General features: G+C 43.7%; 1 protein-coding gene across 2 annotated transcripts in view; it reads left to right on the forward strand.

Moving 5' to 3' along the window:
- The window catches only part of LNX1 (ligand of numb-protein X 1), a 189,827-nt gene that overhangs the window by 53,269 nt on the left and 117,453 nt on the right, over positions 1-19,105 (forward strand). For both annotated transcript variants that reach the window (XM_053578038.1, XM_053578039.1), the window contains exon 3: positions 16,547-17,026. In XM_053578038.1, coding sequence (XP_053434013.1) covers positions 16,635-17,026 — 392 coding nt within the window. In that variant the 5' untranslated portion in view covers positions 16,547-16,634. The remainder of the gene's footprint in view (positions 1-16,546; positions 17,027-19,105) is intronic.

Genomic DNA, 19,105 nt, shown 5'->3' on the forward strand with positions numbered 1-19,105 from the left:
ACTCAGATAATCCAGGGTCATCTCATCTCAAGATTCTAAACTTAATTGTGTGTGTGTATATATATATATATATATATTTATTTTATTTTTTTTTTTCTGAGACAGCCTCTCACTCTGTCGCCCTGGTTAGAGTGCCGTGGCATCATCATAGCTCACAGCAGCATCAAACTCTTGGGCTCAAGTAATCCTCTTGCCTCAACCTCTTGAGTACCTGGGATTTCAGGTACCTGCTACAATGAGGGCTACTTTTTCTATTTTTAGTAGAGATGGGGTCTTGCTCTTACTTAGGCTGGTTCTTGAAGTAGTCCACCTGCCTCAGGCTCTCAGAGTGCTAGGATTACAGGGGTGAGCCACTGCACCAGGTCTCTTAATGACATCTTAAAGATCATTTTTCCAGTAAGGTCATAGTTAGAGGTTCTGAGGCTAAGATGTGGACATATCTTTTGGAGGGGCATTGCCATGCCCTCCCACCCCCAACACCCATGCCCTCTAACTGACATTTGTTTACACAGTCCCTTCCAACTACTTATGGAAGGATTTCTTGTCTACTTGGAGGCTAAAATATTGGGCAAAGTACAGGCAAGGAGAGTTCGAATGGGCATCCCTCACCTCTACCATTATTTATTTGTATGTCCGTGGCACTGTAGTGAATTGTACGCTACAGACCTCCTGAGTTCCTTCAGTCAGCAGTGTGATACAGCTAATAAAACAGGTGAGTAAAGGCCAACTTAGATGGGACTAGTAGACAGGTAGTGTTCCGGTACGGAAGTGATCACTCCACTGAATTCACAGCCCACCAAACCACAATAGGCAAGTGTCCAGTTGCAGGTGCCACCTTTTCACAGGGACCTTAACAAACTAGAAGGCATCCCGGGTGGACCCTTTACCACCACGTGGGCCACCCAGGGAGACAATCAGAAGAACCGGAAACAGATGAAAAACAAGAGAAAAAAACCCAACAGTGTCTTTAATTTGGTGGGTGCGAGGTGAGAGGGACTTATGTCTTGAGAGAATAACTATGATATATGTCACAATGAAAGGCAGAACAAGGGCCAAAGATCAAATAACAAGAGACAAGCATTCAGCTATTTGAAAACTGACAAGTTCTCCATCAGTAGGAGTGTTTCAAAAAGAAACTCATAGGTCATCCTTTAGGGATGATGAAAAGACGACTTTTTCCATTTGGTGAGAATCTAAGATCCTCACCCAATGCAAAATCCAATGCTTTTTTTCCCTTTAATTCTTTGCTTTTTAAATAAATAATTGTAAAGCCTCAAATAGAGATAATCACATGGATCTCATCAAGCATCAAGAGATCTCTACCTTTTTTTAATTTTTCAGAATATTACTGAGGTTGTGGTTATATAATTTGCTTTTGTACATTTTAAGTCAAAGTTACAAGTGTACCCTTCATGCAGCATGTGTGCCTCGTGCCTGCTAAGTGTTACTTAACCAGCCCCTTGTCCCCCTCCCACCTACAGGATTCCTGTTGAGTTTTACTTCCCTATGTGCACATGAGTATAGATCAACTAGTTCCAGCTTACTCCTGAGTGCACGTGGGGTCTGTTTTTCCATTCTCGCAATACTTCACTTAGAAGAATGGTCTCTAGTTCCATCCTAGTTGCTACGGAATACACTAGATCTCATGTTTTATGTGACTGTGAAGCACTCGTGGTGTACATATGCCGCATTTTATTAATCCTCTCTTGATTGATGGCACTTGGGTTATTTCCAAATCTTTGTAATTGTGAATTGTGCTGTGGTAAACATTCGAGTGCAAGTGTCTTTTTGATAAAATTTTCTTTTTTAAATTTGGGCAAATACCTGGTAGTGGGATTGCTGGACCAAATGGTAGGTCTCCTTTTAGTTCTTCGAGCTGTCTCCATGCTACTTACCAGGGAGGGTGTGCCAGTCTGCAGTCCCACCAATGTGTGTGAGGGTACCTTTCTCCCAGCATCCACACCAGAACTTGTTGTTTGGGACTTTTCGGTAAGAGCCATTCTGGCTGGAGTTAGGTGATGTTTCGTTGTGGTTTTGATTTGCATCTCCTGATGATTAGAGATGTTGAGCATTTTTTCATGTACTTCTTTCACCATTGCACTGACTTTCTTTGAAAAGTTTCTGTTCATGTCTTTGGCCCACTTTTTAACCGGGGTGTTTGTTTTTTTTTTTCTTGCTGAGCTGATTTGCTTGAGTTCTTGGTAGATTCTGGTAAGTTCTTTATAGATTCTGGTTGTTAGACCTTTATCGATGTATAGAGGGAAACATTTCCTCCCCTGGTATAGGTTGTCTGTTTACTCTGTTGATTGTGTCTTGGCTGTGCAGAAACATTTAAATTTGATCAGGTTCCATGTCTTTACTTTTGTTGTTGCTGTGATTGCTTTGGAGCCTTCTTCATAAATTCTTTCTCTAAGCTGATACCTATCAGAGTTTTCCCAACATTTTCTTCTATAATTCTTATAGTTGATGCCGTAGGATTAAGTCTTTTATCCATCACGAATTAATTTTTGTGAGTGGCGAGAGGTGTGTATCCTGTTTCAATCTTTTGGGATATTGAATATCCAGTTTTCCCAGCACCATTTATTGAATAGGGATTCTTTTCCTCTGTGTATATTTTTATTTGCTCTGTCAAAAATCAGATGGGGATATGAAATTGGTTTCATCTCTTGGTTCTCCATAGCTCCCTTATATGTTTTTGTGCCAGTAGCCTTATAGTATTGCTTGAAGTATGGGACAGCGATGCCTCCCACTTTGTTCTTATTACATAAGGTTGCATTGGCAATTCAGGGTCATTTTGGGTTCTATAAGAAGTGCAGAAATAGTTTTCCTAGATCTGAGAATAATAGCATTGTTATTTTAATGGGGATTGCATTGAATCTGTTACTCACTTTGGGTAGTATCGCCATTTTAACAATGTTGATGCTGCTGGTACATGTACATGGTCTGTTTTTCCATCTATTTACATACTCTGTGATTTCTTTCCTTACTGTTTCATACTTCTCCCTATAGAACTCTTTCACCTCCTTAGTTAATTCTATTCCTAGATATTTTATTTTCTTTGTTTCTACTGTAAAAAGTATTGCATACCTGATTTGATTCTCAGCTTCACTGTTGGTGTATATGAAAGCTACTGATTTATGTACATTGATTTTCCAACCTGAGACTTTGCAGAATTTGTCAATTCTAGGAGTCTGTTGGTTGAATCTTTAAGGTTTTCTTGATATGAGATAATATTGTTAGCAAAGAGTGATGGTTTGACCTCTTCTTTCCCCATTTGGATTTCCCCAAAGATTGCTCTGCCTGATTGTTCTGAAGTAGGACTCCGAGCACTATGTTGAATAAAAGTGGAGATAGCAAGCAGCTTGTCTGGTCCCAGTTCTAAGCAGAAATGCTTTCAGTTTTTCCCCATTCCATATAATGTTGGCTGTGGGGTTGTTGTATATGACCTTTATAACTTTGAGATATGTCCCATCTATGTCTGCACTCTGTTAAGCATTCGTATCATAAAAGGTGGTTGAATTTTGTCAAATGATTTTTCTACATCTATTGAAAGGATCATACAGTCTTTGTTTTTGCATCTATTTATGTGGCGAATTACATTTATTGATTTGCATGTGTTGAACCATCCTTGCCTCCATGGAATGAAGCTCTATTCTTTTTTGATTAATGTATTTGTGTATCTTCTTCCCCTCACTTAGATTACTTCCCACTTGTCCAGATTCCATTTCTCTTTCATGATCCTTCCCAAAGAGTGCCTATTCCCTTAGTCCCTGGTGGTTCTGGCCACACTATACACTGTGTGTGTCTGTCTCCTCCAAAGCTTCACCACAGCTCCTGTTTCTGGGCACTGTACTCATTGCCATCTGTCCTGTATTCTCTTGCAGTGCTTTACCATTTATTCCTAAGTGTAAGCTCTGTTTTCCTAATTAGACTTAAACTAACTGAAGATGAAACTGAATTTCCTATGGGAATGCCCACAAAATTTAAAGCCAGAGCCAGGCATGGGCGAGGCAATCGCTGAACACCTGCAGAATCAAAGCGCAGCAGGAAAACGTTATGAATTCAAATATCTTTGTCTTTGCCTTCATAAAACTGGGTCCTAAGCATTTCCTGAGATTGTTTCCCAGCTGTAGAAGGAAGGAGGCCAGCTCGCTTCTGCTGTCCTTTCTTCTGCTCTGACATCAGCTCTTCCCAGGATGCTCCGGTAACTCTTCATGTGAACAGAACCCTTAGTTAATACAAACTGCTCTGCTCTCACTTTTATTGTTTGCAGAGGGGCAGTTCTATTTCACCATGCTTATAGTCTAGGAAATGGAAGGACATCTTTTCTTTTAGAGTTCTTATAAACAAACCCAAGTATGATATCCCTGGGGAAAGGTGGTAAAATCTGTCAAGAGAGGAAAGGCTCTTGCATAACCTGCTTGTGAAAAGCCTTCCCTGGCTTCTAAAGTTTGTGTCTAGTTGGCTGGACACTTGGGACTGTCTTTCCCTTAACTGCTCTCGTTATTTTTCCCACTTTCTAAACATCATTTATTGACTCCAGATGTATTATGTTGTCTTCTTTTAGTTCGGTTCTCCGGTAATTTGCTGACATATTTGTGACCTCTTTAAAGATCATTTATACAAATACACACACAGGGTACCAAAAAAATGTGTACACATATTAAGAAAGAAAAAAACGGGGCGGCGCCTGTGGCTCAGTCGGTAAGGCGCCGGCCCCATATACTGAGGGTGGCGGTTCAAACCCAGCCCCGGCTGAACTGCAACCAAAAAATAGCCGGGTGTCATGGCGGACGCCTGTAGTCCCAGCTACTCGGGAGGCTGAGGCAAGAGAATCACGTAAGCCCAAGAGCTGGAGGTTGCTGTGAGCTGTGACGTCATAGCACTCTACCGAGGGCCATAAAGTGAGACTCTGTCTCTACAAAAAAAAAAAAAAGAAAGAAAAAAGTATTAAAATTGTAATATTCATACACAAGTAACAAAAGATGAATACAAGTCATGTTTGAGTACCTCTTGTAATTGCAGAAAGCTTGACCTGTTGAGTATTACAATTTTAATACAGATTTTTTTCCTTAAAATGTGTATACATTTTTTGGTACCCTCTGTATATTTTCTATATTTTCTGGAGTGTTGGCAATGCTACGTAGGCTAGTGCTATTCAGAGATTTTATTTGAGTGGCTTACTGCCTCTTCAAGATCATCGATTTGGATGTTAAGCAGAAGCAGAGCTAACCATGACCTTTGCAACAGCCCACAGCACCTGCCTTCTCCCTTCCCTCTTTCCTCTGCTCCTCTGTATATGCCCCACTCCCCAACATCACACACAGACACGTTACCTCTCACTTCCAACCAGGCTCCTGCTTCAAGGAAACTTTCTATCAAGGTCACTGAACTAATTCTTCCTCCTTATGTATGTGTCTGCGAGCTAAGAAATAATCCAAGAGCATTTGACCATCATCTTGTGTATGTTTGTTTAAAATTGATATTTATTAAAAAATTGATGACACATTATTGATACTTTTAAGTTTCACAAAATGTGTCTAAAATTGAAAATGTAAGCCCACACGTGGTGGTTCATGCCTGTAATCCTAGCACTTTGGGAGGCCGAAATGGGTGAATTGCTTGAGCTCAGGAGTTCAAGACCAGCCTGAGCAAGAGTGAGATACTGTCTCTAACAATAGCTGGACGTTGTGTTGGGCACCTGTAGTCCCAGCTACTTGGAAGGATGAGACCAGAGAATGACTTTAGCCACGGAGTTTGAGGTTGCTGTGGGCTATGACGCCACGGCACTCTACCCAGGGTGGCATAGTGAGACTCTGTCTCTAAATAAATAATCAATGAAATTAAATTAAATTGAAACTGTAATCATAAGTGTCCTTTGCCTTAACTTTGACAATTACATTCCTCCCAGTAACTAATTTGAGAGTTACAGTCCGGCCCAGGGCAGTGTTTAGGCAAACACGCCTACGGGGTGACTATTTTAGAAAGAGGTGAGGCACACCTGGCACTGGTGCGCTCGGGTCCTCTCTGGGTATAGTTCTGCTGTTTGCTGTCTGGAATGGCATTCCTAGCTGTGATGGTTATCTTTGCACTCCAGTGTGGCCCCAGTGACCAGTTTGAAACCAACTAAGCAATCTTTTTGCTCCTTGGATCTTCACCAGGGTTTTAAAGCATTTTGCTTAACAACAAAAACAAAAGAAAGCCTTAAACTCAGTTTCGTGGAACTGAAAGTTACCTTGGAAATCCTCAGCCACAGGCTTAGTTTGTATACTTTTGAAACACACTGAAATATCAGGGTTGGTTGATGACGGGCTTAAAATGTTTTGAACAGCTTTTAAATCAGCAAAAATCACCAAGCAAACACAACTACCGCAGGGCAGAGCCTCAGGATCTTTATAAAATGTCACGGTCTGTGTAGTGCCCTTGCTGGAGAGAACTGTTTATTACTTGACTGGGCTGGGTCATATACTCATGAAACGAAGCTCTTACAGGACCTTACTGGACAAAGAAGGTCGGGCTGCCTGTCACTGTCAGCCAATAAGCAGAGACAGGGACAGGTCCACCAAACTTTGCCGAAAGGCCAGCAATTCTGGAGAACAGCGAGAGTAGCCTCTTCACGACTGTCCTGTTCTTCCATTTCCAAAATCACAGTTTTATACATAAAGGTTCAAAGCAAGGACCACATTAACTCTTGTTTTAAATAATGATCAGTGCAACTCAGTGACTTACTACAGCATTTCTGATTCAAAAGTCAATTTTCTAAATCAATCTTCCTAAACTATTCAAGATGGGCATCTTTAGGGTGGGAGCTATTCAAGATGGGCATCTTTAGGGTGGGAGCTAAATTTATAAAACAATACATGGGAGCCGGGTTGTGAAGGTCCCTTGGGACCTGAAACGACCAGACCAGCTGTGTCCTGTCGGGCCTGGCCTGCCTGACTCCATGTTATCCTCACGTGTGCCCTCAGACCTGCTCGTTTTGTGTTGAGACCTGGCTTGGGGTTCCCTTTCTTCCTCTTACTTGAACCAAGTTGTCCCTCTTGCCTCCTGAGCCCTTCAGCAAACTATTCACCTGGCATCTCTGTCAAAGGTTACAATCAGCTGGAGCAACAGGCCATTTAGACGTTAGTTAAAGTTCAGTGGACAGCTGTGAAGCATTTATAATTATACACTTTTGCCACTGCACATGGCTGGCAACCAGGTCAGCTAAAAGGAAAACATCGAGACCCACAAAGGTGGTTGGTAGCAGAGCTGTATCCAAGCCACAGCCTGACGCCTCACTCTCTCTACTTGGGTTTCTAAAAATAATAGCGACAAGGGCCTGAGTAAGTTGTGAGGTGAGTGAGGCATGAGCTGTAAAGTGCAAAATTTAAGGCACCAAAAAAAAAAAAAAAAAAAACCCCAACAATCACAATTTGAATGCGATATTTTTAAAAGTACAAAACTGATGCAAAAATATGTGTAATAACAAAAGATCAAAATTTATTTTATAGACAGGAGCAGTAAACTGGCGTTGTTTAGAAATGATTTCAGGTCATCACTTAGTCCAGAGAAACTGTGAAACTGGGCAGTTTCCTCAGCTGAAAATGAAGTGAACAAGGAGGAAGATTTTGAAAATTTTATGAATGGACTTGTTTCCTGTAAAGACAGGGAAGTCAAGCTATTTTTAAAATTGTTTTTAACATAAATAAAATATTGAAACTTAAATTGATGCTATCAGTTTTAATATGTTTCATTTTTTTTTTTTACCTTTTTTCCTGCTACTGTAACGATCTAGAAAATAATTACCATTTAATATACAAAGACGTGATTGGAACACACATTTTTTTTTTTTTCTAATTTCAGGTTAATGTGAGGGTACAAACAACCAGGTCACAATATTTGAATTTATTAGGTAGAGTCCCTCTTGTAGTTAGGGACACACATTTTTTCCCTTTGCCTCAGGCTACCCCCTGGTTCAGCAGGCACTGGTAGGATAGATGTACTTGTTATTTATGAAAGTATTCAGTGGACTTTTCCTGAATATGCTTGTCATGGCAAAGTAGGAACTTTCCATAAGCAAGGTTTTCTGGCAGACGTCCCTCCCCTAGATGTGAGGACAGTTGCAGTGGTCCAAGGTGACTGGTGAGCATCCTGAGATGCTTTTGTTTTCTTCTCTTTTTTTTTTTTTTATGTTTAATATGTTTTATTCCCTGGAAATAGTGTTCTATTGATCCAAACGGAATTTGGTAGTCCAGTCATCAAATTAATCAAGTAACAATAATAAAAAATATATAATTTTTATATGTAATTTTTTTCTGGTTTTAATCTAGCTTTGTTTAGTAAACGGTTTTTTTTTTTAATTTCAGATTACTATGAGGATACAAATGTTTAGGTTATATTGTTTTCATTTCTAAGGTAGAGTTCAAGTTGTAGATGAGCCCTTCACCCGGGGGGCTGCGCTGAGCACCCTGACCTTGTGCACCTCAGGCGAGGCCCCCTCAATCCCCTCGGCCTCCGTGCCTTCCTTCTTGCCTCTCCTCTCCCCCGCACCAGACTATACTTACCTGTTTCCTTTCTCATGGGTATGCAGTTGTCTATATATTGGTTTTATGTTAGTATTGAGTACATTGGATACTTTTCCCCCCATTCTCGAGATACTTTACTAAGAAGAATGTGCGTCAACTCCGTCCAGGTAAGCAGAAAAGATGTAAGTCTCCATCTGGCTGACTAGGGCTCCATGGTGTACGTATACTGCAGTTGGTGAATCCATTGGTGGGTTGATAGGGACTTAGGTTGCTTCCAGGTCTTGGCAGTTGTGAATTGAGCTGCAGTAGACATTCTGGTGCACATGTCCTTGTGGTGAAATGATTTTTCTTTTCCCAGTACCCATGTGGTGTTCTGGTGGGAGGGGAGTGTCTGGAGCTGCAGGCTTCCAATTCTTCCCACTGCCCCTCCCTCACCTGCCTGTGGCCTGTCTCTGTTTTATCTTTTTCATTTATGACTGAATTTCAGTGACAGTTAATCTATATTTGTGATTTGGGTGAGAAAAAGTGCCTCTAATTTATCTTGTGTTTCCATTTCTCTTTTTTGTGTTATTTATTAGGTCAGTATATTTTGGAATGAGATTTATCCTCAAAATAAAGGAATGCTTACAAACAAATAAAAGTCTGAAATTCCCCAAATACCATTCATTCTAGAGATTGTAGGTTATATATTATGGATTCTGGGACCAAACTGTTTAGCCACTGAAGACATTTCCCCTGTTTATATAAATCCCACCTAATTCCACTAAATGTTCGCATTTTCTAAACTGTGTTTATAGCTCCTGTTTTCATTTTTAAAAGACATTTCTGTATTTCTGCTTTATTACCTTTAAGACATATACATCTTCTATACAATATATTTCCCACCCGACCCCACTCCAGTTGTTTTCTTCAGGCCTCAGGGCCGGGTCCCTTATACATCAAGGGGGCAGATTCCAGTGGGCTTGGTGGCTTATACCTGTGACCTCAGCACTTTGGGAGGTCAAGACAGTAGGATCACTTGAGGCCAGGGGTCAGAACAGCCTGAGCAACATAGTGAAACCCTGTTTCTATAAAAAACAAAATTGAAAAATTAGTCAGGCATGGTGCACACCTGTCATCCCAGCTGCTTACAAGGCTGAGGCAAGAGAATTGCTTGAGCCTGGGCCTAGGAGTCTGCGGCTGCAGTGACCTATGATGATGCCACTGCACTCTAGCCCAGGCAATAGAGTGAGACCATGTCTCAAAAAAAATTTTTTTTTTCTTTACTCCTGTCCTGGAATTTGCACCCATATATTGTAGGAGAGACACTGATAAATTGGGGAGCTTGCAGGAGAGATTTGGCTGATGAAGAAAGGCTGGATAAACCTGAAGCTGCTCAGCCTGGGGAAGGACATGGGATCTGTCTTCAAATAATTAAAGGACTTAAAGAGATTGTACATACTCTAAAGCTGTCCTAGGATAATACTGGCACCCATGCAGGGAGTGGCTGAGGGATAGGGTAGCAAATTTTTGTTCAATATGTACCCTTTGTCCCTGATAATTAAAGCTTTTTTCAAAGGCAGAATGGTCTATTTTATAATAGAGTCTTTTGCAGGGGAGGGCACCTCTCAAGGATTTCCTTCAATTCAGAGTCTGGCTACCATGTTTCATCTTCAAAGAGGTTAAAGTACCAATCCAGGGCATGCTGCCATTTGATCATAAAGATGGATTCTTTTTAATAATGTGGAATCCTCCTAATTTTGTTAGAAAACTGTGACTCAGGCAACAATTTGAGGGATGCTTTAGGATCTAACCTTGTCCTCACAATAAGAAGAAACTGTGCAGTTATTGGTGCAGCATGGCAGTGGTGTTTATTGTTTGGCAACTGGAGCTGATAACTATTTTCTATAAACCCAGGGTGCGTTAAAAGGAGAATTAATGGGACAGTGGCACAGCAAGGACCCTCTTGTCCAGAAGGGTAACTGTATGCTGAATTTCTCTGCTTCCAAATAGACTATATTCGAAAGGCTGTTCTTAAATCTCTTTAGCACAGACGTACATACTGTACTTCTCACTTGCCTTAGAAGTCAGAATTAGAGATTTAAGCAGAAAAGTTTCTATATAGGTTTTAGGCCAGACCCTGAAATGGTGGGAAAGGAAGCAGGGATTAGGAGAATGATGGAGGTTTTTATTTTTCTTGGTACTTCTTAGCACTGTGCTGGTGTTTTGACTGCCTGTACCTTGGGCTTCTGTCCTACCCCACACCAGAAGGAAAAAGGGAAGATGGTTGCTAAGGCACAGTAGGGTTATTCCAAGGAATTGCAAGGTTTACACACACACGCACAAACGCGTGCACAGGAAACCAATCCACTGGCTGTTCTCACTCCAAATTCCCAGAGAGCCACAGCAACAGCTCTCTGCTTACTCTAGCCTGGGCCAGGAGTGCTGAGAGCAGTCACATTAAGTTAAACACACACAAAGCGGACAGACCCTCTCTCCTTTTTAGGGAGAAAATAGTTTACTTTTAAGTCTTTAATGACTTTTGATCATTCTCAGTTCAGCAGCAAGATGCATCTATGTCTGAAAATGCGACGTGTCACACATGTTTATTTGGTAGAATGTGAACTGGGAACAAGAACTACCAGGTAAACAAGGCTAGCTGGCTCTTTCCTTTAGAGCCAAAGCTGCTTGTCCACTCAGCTCTCTCGTAATCTGTGTCTATTCATGTAGGCTTTATTTAGTCTAAAATCAAGTCAGAAAATATATACAGTACTGTTTACATTAATATTACGTTGAGAATATGGTTCACCCACTTGGGTAAGTGCCACGTAATTCACATTGCTCTCAGAAAGAAAAAAAGGGAGAAAGAGGAAGGGAGGGAGGGAGAAGAGAATTGGGGCTGTAGTTAAAACCTGCCACTTTTGCTTACCCCATTGCATTCATTCCGTCTCGGGCATTTTAGCACTTAGTGAAGTCAAGGAAATCTTTTTCTTTCTTTCTTTTTTTTTTTTTTATTAAGTCTTTTGTACATAGATCATAAATACATTTATGCCAGTGTCAGTGTGTTGATTATTTGTACAAATTGGAGTGCTTACATCATACTAATCAGCATAGCTTTCATCTCATTTACCCAATTATAGCATTAGGACATTTGTGTTCTACACACGATAGTACAAGCTGGTTCTATCATGTGTAGAAGGAATCTTTTTCTTCAGAGATCTGTGTCTCTAGCCATGCACCCGTAATGGTGTTTTGGTCTATGGTGCTTTGCATATGTGATGGTGGTCCCTAATATTAACCGTATTTTCACTGTACCTTATGTTTAGATGTGTTTAGGAACACGAATACACACCACTGTGTTAACAAGTGCCTACACTACTCAATACAGTAACAGCTGTGCAGGTGCATAGCCTGCGAGCTATGGACTGTAGCACGTAGCCCATGTGAGTAGCAAGCTAGACTTCTGGGTGTGTGTCAGCGCACTCTGTGCCGTCTGGGTGTGCGTCAGCGCGCTCTGTGCCGTCTGGGTGTGCGTCAGCGCGCTCTGTGACGTCTGGGTGTGCGTCAGCGCGCTCTGTGACGTCTGGGTGTGTGTCAGCGCACTCTGACATGTCTGGGTGTGTGTCAGCGCACTCTGTGCCATCTGAGTGTGTGTCAGCACACTCTGACATGTCTGTGTGTGTGTCAGCGCGCTCTGACATGTCTGGGTGTGTGTCAGCGCAGTCTGTGACGTCTGGGTGTGTGTCAGCGCGCTCTGTGACGTCTGGGTGTGTGTCAGCACGCTCTGACATGTCTGTGTGTGCGTCAGCGCGCTCTGTCAGCGCGGTCTGTGACGTCTGGGTGTGTGTCAGCGCGCTCTGTGCCGTCTGGGTGTGCGTCAGCACGCTCTGACATGTCTGTGTGTGCGTCAGCGCGCTCTGACATGTCTGGGTGTGCGTCAGCGCGCTCTGACATGTCTGGGTGTGCGTCAGAGCGCTCTGTGCCGTCTGGGTGTGCGTCAGCGCGCTCTGTGCCGTCTGGGTGTGCGTCAGCGCGCTCTGTGACGTCTGGGTGTCAGCGCACTCTGTGCCGTCTGGGTGTGTGTCAGCACGCTCTGACATGTCTGTGTGTGTGTCAGCGCGCTCTGACATGTCTGGGTGTGCGTCAGCGCGCTCTGTGACGTCTGGGTGTGCGTCAGCGCGCTCTGTGCCGTCTGGGTGTGCGTCAGCGCGCTCTGTGCCGTCTGGGTGTGCGTCAGTGCGCTCTGTGCCGTCTGGGTGTGCGTCAGCGCGCTCTGTGACGTCTGGGTGTGCGTCAGCGCGCTCTGTGACGTCTGGGTGTCAGCGCGCTCTGTGCCGTCTGGGTGTGCGTCAGCGCGCTCTGTGACGTCTGGGTGTCAGCGCGCTCTGTGCCGTCTGGGTGTGTGTCAGCACGCTCTGACACGTCTGTGTGTGTGTCAGCGCGCTCTGACATGTCTGGGTGTGTGTCAGCGCGCTCTGTGACGTCTGGGGGTGTGTCCGCGCGCTCTGACATGTCTGGGTGTGCGTCAGCACGCTCTGTGCCATCTGGGTGTGCGTCAGCGCGCTCTGTGCCATCTGGGCGTGCGTCAGCGCGCTCTGTGATGTTTGCATGATGAAATTGTAGAGTCCCATTTCTCAGGACAGGTCCCCTATCAATAAGTTATATATAAATGCATTTATAGTGGGTCCTAAAAACATTTTTTAAAAACCTTCTGATTTCATGGGACTCTTGTATTTAGTTTAATTAGTCACGTTATTGGTATTCTGATTAAGCCTAATCAACAAATGATCCTGAGGCCGTGTGTGGTGGCTCATGCCTGTAACCCTAGCACTCTGGGAGACTGAGGTAGGCAGATGGCCTGAGCTCAGGAGTTCCAGACCAGCCTAAGCAAAAGCGAGACCCCGCCTCTACCGAGAAACCAGCTGGGTATTGTGGTGTGCACCTGTAGTCCCAGCTACTCAAGAGGCTGAGGTAAAGGGATTGCTTGAGCCCAGGAGTTTGAGGTTGCTATGAACTAATATACTGTGACACTCTACCCAGAATCTCATGAAACAAACAAACAAAAAAAAAAAAAAAAAGAGGAAGGAGAAAGAAAGATGCTGAGAGACAAAGCAGCAAAATGGTTATAGGGGCAGGAACTAGGAGTGAGACAGCCCTTCCTGGGCTTGTTCCTTTTTTGGTGTGACTGGCAAGTTACTTATTTACTATATTCGGTTTCCTCATCTGTTAAAAAAAATCCTGGGTTTTTGTGAGTATTAAACATGGAGGCTCCTAATATATAAAAGGCCCTTAACACATGCCTGCCACGTGGTAATTGTTCAGCAAACTGTTAGAAAGCAGAAATAAAGCAAAACATTCCCACTTGATTGGAGCAGAATGCTAGAACTCTATTTCTGAAAGGGATTGTAAACTTACCTAGTCTGGTGGTTGGCAATTTTCTTTCTTAAGCTTGGGTTCTTTGAACAGAATATTATGCAGAACCTGCTGTCTCAAGTAAATAAAAGCAGAGACTGGGTGTGAGAGAGAAGTGGGCAAAGCTCGCGGTTTCCTCCTGTCTTCATTCCCTTGGGATATTTCGAGGCCTTGGGGTCTGTCTTCCACTGCACAGTGTAAAAAGCAGTGTGAAATCTGGCCCAATCCCTCCATGTCACCAATAAGGGGATGGCCCAGAAATGTGAAGTGGCTTTTTCAGTGTTGTGAAACCTGTAACCTGAATTAGACACTGCCTACTGCAGTGAGAAAGAACGTGGGGGCAGGTGACAGCATCCCACAGAGAAACGTAAAGGGTCTAGAGCTGCAGGTCACCACGAGTGAGACCCCCTCCACAGGAGGTGATAATTTTGTGGGCGGCCCATCTGCATTTTCATGTTCATTTTTCAACTGTTTCTGGTGCATTTCCTGTGAGGTTCCAGTATCTCCTATCAGTCTTGAGGACAAATACCAGCTGTGTAGATTTCCATAAAATTTGACTTCACCCTCCTGCACCCTGTACCTTTGCCGTCTGTGGTCCTGTGTGATGGTAAATCAAGTGCTGCGATGTGTAAGCGTCTGCACGTTCAGGGCCTTTTACTCCATCCTCTCCATCGAGTGTTCCCCCAGGCATAGGAGTGCCGTTCAGAAATGTAAACAACGAAGCTGACTCAATGTAGGTTTGAAGTCGATGTATTTTCTTTGTGAGATAAGGCTATGTTTGTACAAACAACCTCAGACTTTATTTGGAAAAGAGAAAAGATATAATGCAGTTTATGACTGCCATCTATTTCCAAATGTGGCAGTTTCCTGTTAGGTCATTCATGTGTCTTTATGTTCCTGTGGAAAGTTTAAGGTCTTCTTATTTACTTTTGGAAAAGCAGAAAGTTGAGTTCAGAAGGCCAGGGTTTCTTGGTCCCCAGACTGCACTAGGAAGTTGGATCCAGGGAGGAGGCAGGATTCTTGGTCGCCATGGAAGTTGCTGGGCTTCTGACCACTTGTGCACGTGCCCACATCCTCCCTCTGTAGCACTGCCTGCAAGCAGAGGTGAGTCCTTTAAATCTCCCTCACAGGTCTGTACATCCAGCTCATTACCTAGCTCAGAGTTGGTACTTAAAAAATATTTATTGACTATCCAAGAGACTTACTGTATTGTAAATCAAGCAGGTCAAAAAGCTCCATTATTTTGGACTTTTATTCATTTACTAAGGAAAATGTCTATTGTTATAATATTCTCCTAATTTGAAAGAAATTTCTAATTAAATGGAAGAGTATCATTAGAACAAAAAGTAAAAGGTGCTCTTTGGGTGGCGTGTTTTCTTGTCTATTTTTCAACTCTTTTTCTGGAACTATAGTTTTCAGTTTCTGGGCCAATTGAGCTAGAGTAGAGACAAAATGAATTTAATAACACACATATATAAGAATTATTGAGTACTTAGAAGATGCTAGAGCTTTGTGTATCTTGTCTCATTTAATCCTCAGAGCAGTCCTATCAAGTAGGCTGTTATCATACCCATTTTACAGATGTAGATGCAGAGGCTGAGATCATTGGTCCATGGTGGTGGTGAAATCTGAACCTAGGCAGCACGGCCAGGGCCCATTTAGCCACTAATGACTGGCCGACTAAGTGAAATGCAAATAGAAAAAAACAGTGTATTTACCATAATAAAAATGCAAAATCCTGAACAGCTCTTATTTCTTCTTAGATAGGTTAGTTGAAAGCTCTGGGGTCTGGAATTTTCTTAGTTTTGGAGAAAGATGAGAGAAAGCCCTCAGAGTGTTAACTGGGTGTTTGGTTTTATTGTTGTGTTGTTCTGATCTGACAGAAAATTTTATAAATCACTGGTCTATTTAGTTTTATTTAATCATTGGTCAAATTACAGTTATTAGATATTAGAGCACATTTCTTTTTAGCTCTTCTAGACCAGCGGTTCTCAACCTTCCTAATGCTGGGATGTATTTTCATTGTTACAAAGGGGTTGTGACCCACAGGTTGAGAACCGCTTTTCTAGACATTTCACAGATATCTCCCAAATGATTTTTACTACACTAACATGAGGGGTTTTATGTTTGTTTGTTTTTTGAGACACAGTCTCGCTCTGTCGCCCTGGATAGGGTGCGGTGGTGTCACAGTTCACAGCAACCTCACACGCTTGGAGTTAAGCAATCCTTTTGTCTCAGCCTCCCAAGTAGCTGAGACTACAGACACCCACCACCATGTCCAGCTAGTGTTTTTATTCTAGTAGAGATGGGGTCTTACTCTTGCTTAGGCTGGTCTTGAACTCCTGAGCTCAAGCAATCCACCTGCCTTGGCCTCCCAGAGTGCTGGGATTACAAGTGTGAGCCTCTGCACTTAACCCAACATGAAGATGTTAAAGGTAAACATTATTCCCATTGTCCTGAGTGGAAAAGCTAAGGCACAACAAGGCCAGGTCGCTTGCCCCAGGTTGGTCACTCAGGTGTGGGACCTAAGCCCTGGCTTCTGAATGATGGCTCAGGTTCCCAGACCCCGACAGCACTGTCCCCCATCCACCACCAAGTAATCTCCCGCGTGCTGCGAAGCAGAGATGAGCCATCTTGTTCTCTTTTAGGTCTGTAGATGGCTCCTAGAAGGTCTTGACTTGCTCCCTGGAAACACTGTGTTACTGCGTTTCCCGGCACACTGCTCCCCAGTCGACTATGAACCGGTGGAACTCTGCCAATGAGCCAGACCCCAGCCCCATGCCCTTGTGCGCGGTGTGTGGCCAAGCTCACTCCCCTGAGGAAAACCACTTCTACACCTACGCGGAAGATGTGGACGACGACCTCATCTGCCACATCTGCCTGCAAGCACTGCTGGACCCTCTGGACACCCCGTGTGGACACACCTACTGCACCCTCTGCCTCACCAACTTCCTGCTGGAGAAGGACTTCTGCCCTGTGGACCGCAAGCCCCTGGTCCTGCAGTGCTGCAGGAAGTCCAGCATCCTGGTCAACAAGCTGCTCAACAAGCTGCTGGTGGCCTGCCCTTTCCCCGAGCACTGCGCTGCGGTGCTGCCGCGCTGTGACTTGGAGCAGCACTTCCAAACCAGGTAGGTCCTCCCGGGAGCCCTGCCTCCCAAGGCCTGGCCAGGCCCAGTGCCCTGTGTTCTCCTGGACACCTGTTTCTCTGTCTTTTCCTCTGCAACTGATGAAAGGATCTGTGCAAAGTAAGAAACATCATTTGAGAGCAGCATTTTCAATCTTTTTTATCTTGTGGCACACTTAAATGATGTTCAAACCAAAGAGTAAAAGAAATATACTTGCTATGATTTGAACTTTTAAAAATAATTTTATAAATGATCTCTAAAAATTTTTGAGATCACACACCCAAGATCCTCACATGGCACATGGGTCGAAAATCGTTGTACTATCTAGATGATGATGCCGTGGTTCAGTGTGAGGAAACAGCACTTAGTAGAGGCATAGGGTGTGTGTACGTGTACTTAGGGTCTTCTTCAAAGAAAATTATGGTAAAGTACAGGGTGGCAATAAAGTTTGTGTGCAATTAAAAATCGTGTATGATTTGCACATGAACTTTATGACCACCCTGTAGACACAGCATGGAATTTACCCTTTTAACCACCTTTGAGTGTGCAATTCAGCGCCATTAAGCATTTTCACATTTTGTACAACTGTCACCACCATCCACCCCTAGCACTTTTCATCTGGAGTGAAAACTCTGTGAAACTCTGTCTCCATTTAATACAAACTCCCCATCCCACCGCCCCTGGTAACCAACACTCCGCCTTTCATCCCCGGGGATTTGGCTAAACACTTTGTGTAAATGGAGATTGTTCAAGATCTGGCCGTTCATGACATGCCTGGCTCACTTTCTGTGTGTGTTTCGGAATGCGCAGGGTACTGGAGAAAACTGATGAGCAAGTTTCTCTGAGGCTCACGGGCCCTGGAAAGATTTCTTGGTAGGCATCACTTGCTTTTTCACTTAAAAAAGTGTCTCTCAGTTTGACCCATGATCGTTAGAATTTCCTTTCTGGATCTGAACAGGCCCAGCTATTGTCTCAGAAAATCTGAGGTATTTTCAAGTAAGTCTTAAAAGGAGAAATTTAGTCACCTGGTCCTCCAAGTGACTTGTGCTGCTAACTTTGCTGCCAAGTTGCAAAGTTGCACACACACCAGTGGCAGAATCACATCTCCCAGTGGCTGATGTCACCTGGCCCACCTGGCTGTGTCGTATTTTGTCCACTTACATTGTCACCTTCCCGGACAGCCTCAGGAGCGGCCCTGGACCTTGTCCCACATGAACAACTCTCTCAGATCATTTAAGGGTGAACAAAGGGTGAACAGTCATTCCACAATTGTTTTGTAAGAGGAAATTTGGAAGCTAGTGTTTATTTTGGTTCCCATCATGACAAGGGCAAGAGGCAGGTGCAGGTGGTTTTTCTAAAGGTCACATACTTCAGGCCATGAATCTGAGTCTTTGTCTTTGAGATGTGCGTTAGTCTCTAACACGGGAGTCATGTCAGGAGCCGTGCCTGGGCATACGCTCAGCGCGTGTCCATGGTAGTGACGGCAGTGAGCTCATTGCTCTTTCCGGGACAGTGAGCCAAATGCTTCTAACTTGGGTTTGTGGGTGGCACTATCACTGCTCAGGTTTAAACCAGGATGCCTTGCCTCCCTGAGAAGGAGCCGGGAGTCTACTGTGACCTTTGCTGAAAATTCCACTGGTGTGAAAGGTATTGTTGGGAGGGAAGTGGGTCTGAGATCAAAGTGAGGGAGATGCTAAGAGGAGCTGAACCAGAGCCAGGACCAAGACTGACCCTTCCTGGGGAGCTCCAGAAAGGGAGAGAGCCCTGGTGTGGCTCCTCCACGCTCTCCAGTTCCCGTGTTCCTGACATGTTGCAGTCTGTACGTTTGCACTGGGGAGCTGTGACCCCTATTGCTGCTTTAACGAATGATCCAAACTTTGTGACTTACAACAACCCAAATTCGTTTTCTCACTGTTCTGAGAGTTAGAAGTCCAACATGGGTCTGCTGGACAAGCATCAAGGTGTCGGCAGGGCTGCGTTCCTTTTGGCTCTTGGGGAGAGACCCTTTCTTTGCCTTTTCTAGCTTCGAGATTTTTCCTGCCTGCCTCAGTTTGTGGGCCCTTCCTCCGTCTTCAAAGCCAG

The sequence above is a fragment of the Nycticebus coucang genome, chromosome 23, assembly GCF_027406575.1.
Source record: "Nycticebus coucang isolate mNycCou1 chromosome 23, mNycCou1.pri, whole genome shotgun sequence".
NCBI lineage: Eukaryota > Metazoa > Chordata > Mammalia > Primates > Lorisidae > Nycticebus > Nycticebus coucang.